Below are 4,537 nucleotides of genomic sequence, written 5' to 3' on the forward strand. Positions count from 1 at the left end.
CTACGGGGGTCTTCAGAGTGGACCACCTGCCTCCCCCTCCACCTTCACCTCCACTGTTCTAATTCATCATTGACCCCCACACCCCCGTGCTCCTCCCCGGCCCCCCAGTGTTGAAAACTGACAGACAGAAGGGGGCGCTGGTGCAGACAGGTTTCGACACTGACCCGGGGGAAGGTGTGATCTTGTTGTTCTTTGGCCTTTGGTGAAGCCAGACAGCTGGACACACGGTGGCTGTTGCCATGACAACAAAGGGCCCAGTTTCTGTCTCTTTGTTTCTTATTGACTGATTTGTTAACACGGTCTTCTGGTTCCGACTGTGTCACACTGTTCTCCACTGAACACACGCTGGGTGTTTGATGCTGACCTTTGCTGACCTTTGCTGACCTCCCTGACATTTTCCAGAGACCTCACCTCCACCGGGGCGTCCGAGCCCAGCTCCACTCTACACCCGACTCCGTCACACCGTCCAGTAGAACCAGAGGTAAACGATTCAGGACGGAGGCGTGAGTCACTGACACGTCTGTCTCCCTGACAGACACAGCAGAGGAGCTGAGGTGACTGAGTGCAGTACCAGTGTCTGCCTGATGATGGCGCTTTTGTCATGAAATCTTCTCCTTTTCATTGTTGGATTTGGTTTCATTAACGTGAAGCTTCTCTTCCTTCGTACACAGGGACACAGAACTGCCCTCTGTCCATCTGTAACGGGGGGTCACGGGGGGTCACGGGAGGTCATGGGGGGGGGGTCACAGCAACAACTTAGGTTTGGACAGTTTTATTGAATAAACAACCATGCTTACTGAACATTTCCACAATCACATGACAAACCCAGAAGGTCTTCTCCAGGGTCGCGTCCTCTTTGATACCAGGTCAAATTCAGGTCACGAGCCCACGTTCTTTTTATTTTTCTTGGACAATTTGACCTCAACGTCTATAATCAGATGTTGAGACAAACGTGGGATGAAATGTAACATGATATGGATCAGAGGAGACGATCAGCTCCACCCTGCTGCTGCTGCTGCTGCTGCTGATTTGACCTCTGACATTCACCACCGTTGTGTGCAGATGTTTATGGGATGCGGGACTTGTCTACAAACAATTCTTTCCTTTTATAGAATATTTTGTGACGCTGAACTACCCGTCGCTCCGGATGACGTGAAACAGTGTGACGTTGTACAACACCTGGTGCCCGTTGTTCCATGTGTACAGCGCCCTCTCTCTGGGGTTGTAGTCCATCATGCTGATGTGGGAGTACTGGTTGTGGAAGGGGATGTCGGTGTACTCGTACGTGGACGTGTTGGTGTGGTACGCAAAATGGACCTTGGCCCCGGCCAGGTGGGAGTTGGTGACGTAGAGAGTGCCGCAGATCATGAACGCCTCTCCTGCGCTGCGCTTCGGAAAACCAGTGTCCCAGCTCTGCAGCACGTCCAGTGTCCGAGGGTCAAGACGGCTGACCTTTGGAGGAAGCACAAAGAGACACGATGAGTCCTGTCTGTCTGTCTGTCTGTCTGTCAGTCTGTCTGTCTGTCTGTCTCTCTGTCTGTCTGTCTGTCAGTCAGTCTGTCTTTCTGTCTGTCAGTCTGTCAGTCCGTCTGTCTGTCAGTCTGTCAGTCCGTCTGTCTGTCAGTCTGTCTGTCAGTCTGTCAGTCCGTCTGTCTGTCAGTCTGTCAGTCTGTCTGTCTGTCTGTCTGTCTGTCAGTCAGTCTGTCTTTCTGTCTGTCAGTCTGTCTGTCAGTCTGTTTTTCTGTCTAATTGGTCTGAAAACTATAATTTATTTATTGAATATAATTTGTTTTTGCTCATCAAAACATGAAAGGCTGAACAATTACATCCTCTTCTGCTAGGTGGCAGCAGATGTCTATGTTGAAGATCTTCATCTTTGTGAGTGTCTTTGTCTTTCTTCAATTCCTGCCAGTATATCAGCGTTGTCTTCAACCAAACAGGCTGAGATTCAGGCACTTAAACTAGAAGATCATTGGATGTTAGGGAAACACTGATGAATCCCCCCCCAAACAACCCCCCCCGCCCCCCGAATATGACCAAAATAATTATCAGTGGAGAGTAGAGCCTGTAGGTGGCAGTAATACAACACTTTACCATAATGTTCCCAGCATTTGGAATGGTGGTGTAGACGGCCCAGAGTCCCGTCTCATCAGCCATTAGGTCGATGTCAGACGACCCCCCCCAGCTGTAGGGGAAGGTGTTGTTGTACCCTGCTCCACTGAGGCTGCGCTGGAGCAGCACACTGCGGGAACGGAAATGGTACTGAACCTGCAGAGACACATGAATCCTGGTCTAGACCGCCATCCCATAATCACACTGACCACCCAGCACCGTTCTGCTCACCAGGATGTTGCTCTGGTGCTTGTTGTAGTAGAGGGAACCGTTGTAGACCACGTGACCCGTTCCGGCCCAGGGATGTGGTAACAGGTGCTGCACAAAGTTCTGGCCCTTGGTAAAATCTCCCATGGTCCTGTACTCCAACACCCGCCTGCCCTTGTAGTAGCCGTCCATGGACCACACCTGGAGGTGAGAAGGTGGAGGTGAAGGCCAGTAGAAGAACGCTGACCCAAATACCCTGGCCCTCAGAACTGACCAATAACAACGTAATACATAAGAGGGGGGAAGAGGGGGACCTCAGTCTGTGGTCACCACAGACCTCCAGCGGTCAGGGTTACCAGTCAGGTCGCCCCACATTCCTGCCTTTATATAAATGTAGGTTACATCCAGACAACGTTCCCTCCTTCATCAGTCAAACTAGAAAACCAGAGGAAACCTGAGCCGGTGACAACGATCAGTGGAGGAGCAAATATAGAAATATAGAGGTGGAGGGAAGACGAGGAGCTGGAGGGAAGACGAAGACGAGGAGGTGGAGGGAAGACGAGGAGGTGGAGGGAATAGAATGGAAAGAAAATTGAGTGTTTTCAGCAGAGACAGTTAATTAGGGATAAGAACTGAGGGAGAGAGAGGGGGAGAGAGAGGGAGCAGCAGCAGCAGCAGCAGCAGCAGCAGGAGGCGGGAGCAGCAGCGGCAGCAGCAGCAGCAGCAGCAGCTGAACCAAGGTCCAGTGAATGCAGGAGATTTGTGTCGGCTCCTAATTGTGATTGACAGGATAATTATTGATTTGAATTCTCCAGGAAACAGACTTTACTCTTAGCTAAATAAAACGACACAAGTCATCATCGTCTGGACTGGTCTGTCATTTCACATTCTTTATTTCTGCCTCGCATCGGAACACGTCAGGTATATTTGGAGAATATATATGGAGTATATATTTGGAATATATATTTGGAGTATATATATATTTGGAGTATATATTTGGAATATATATTTGGAGAATATATTTGGAGTATATATATTTGGAGTATATATTTGGGGTCCTTTAAGGAATGCAACACACACTAGGTGTTACTAAACAGTAATAACTGCTGCTGTTACTGTTACTGCTGCTGCTGCTGCTGCGGAGCTCCCTCTCATCACAGGGGAGGAAGTCTAATAGGGAACAGGAAAGGGTCACCATGGCGATATAAATCACACCCGGCAAGTGGGAGACAGTTGCCTTGACAACCAGCTCCACACACTCTTCCCTAACAGAGTGTGTGTTTGTAGGAAATGGGCGAAGCTTGTAGCTGAGATGGAGAGAACGCACAGGAGTCGCCGACAGAGACAGGAAACAGAACCGGCAGAAGAACACCGTCTCCATGTACACACACACACACACACACACACACACTCTGTAGCACCTACCCTGCTGTCGGAGCTGGGGATCATGGCATCAGTCATCCAGGAGCCAAACCTGGACCCCGAGGCTCTCACGGTGATTGGGCCACTCACTGCAGTCAGACGACCACAACCTGTTGACACACCATGAACGACTGTTAAGGACCAGCACACAATTCATTCATTCATTACCATGATAGTACACGTTGTACTTCTTATAAATATTAAGGTAGTACTATTATTAAGGTGGTACTACATGTTTGACATCTACACCACCATGACTGTACATGAAGCAGTAATTCAGTTCTCAGGAGTGTGTGACAAAGTACTGCAGTAACACTTCACCTCTGAACTGTCAAACAAACAAACAAACAAACACAGATTCTGAAACACTGGTTTAAAAGACTTTAGAGGCTGAAACTGACGTTTGTCACAGCAGAAAGTTGACGTAAACATTTATCAAAACACGTCACCAAAACAAAACAACCCCCCGCTGCCCCCCCACCACCGCTGCTGTGTTTTACTAGAACTAAACCAATCCAGTATCTGAATAAAGACTGACCTGTCAGTCTGTGAAAGGTTAACTGTTGTTGTCTTCAAAGGTCAAACAGATGGTTTGATTTCTAAAAGGTCAGAATGTGCCTTTACGGATTTAATCTTTTTGTTTTCTATTCACTTCAAAAGTAAAGTAAGCTGGAAATTGGTGGTAAAGTAAACCATACAGCGGTTCTGTTTCCTGCCGCTTCTCACATGCTTTTAGAAGCCTGTCCAGTCCAGTCCAGTCCGGTCCAGTCCAGTCCAGTCCGGTCCAGTCCAGTCC

The 4,537-nt window shown here is 48.7% G+C and overlaps 1 protein-coding gene across 1 annotated transcript in view; it reads right to left on the reverse strand.

Moving 5' to 3' along the window:
- Positions 1-756: 756 nt before the first annotated feature.
- The window catches only part of LOC103383501 (noelin-2), a 10,508-nt gene continuing 6,727 nt past the window's right edge, over positions 757-4,537 (reverse strand). The window contains exons 5-8 of the mRNA XM_008316639.3: positions 3,745-3,851; positions 2,344-2,520; positions 2,095-2,268; positions 757-1,452 (exon numbers count right to left, since the gene is read on the reverse strand). Coding sequence (XP_008314861.1) covers positions 1,132-1,452; positions 2,095-2,268; positions 2,344-2,520; positions 3,745-3,851 — 779 coding nt within the window. The 3' untranslated portion in view covers positions 757-1,131. The remainder of the gene's footprint in view (positions 1,453-2,094; positions 2,269-2,343; positions 2,521-3,744; positions 3,852-4,537) is intronic.

The sequence above is a fragment of the Cynoglossus semilaevis genome, chromosome 9 (assembly GCF_000523025.1).
Source record: "Cynoglossus semilaevis isolate Cse_v1.0 chromosome 9, Cse_v1.0, whole genome shotgun sequence".
In the NCBI taxonomy this organism is placed as follows: domain Eukaryota; kingdom Metazoa; phylum Chordata; class Actinopteri; order Pleuronectiformes; family Cynoglossidae; genus Cynoglossus; species Cynoglossus semilaevis.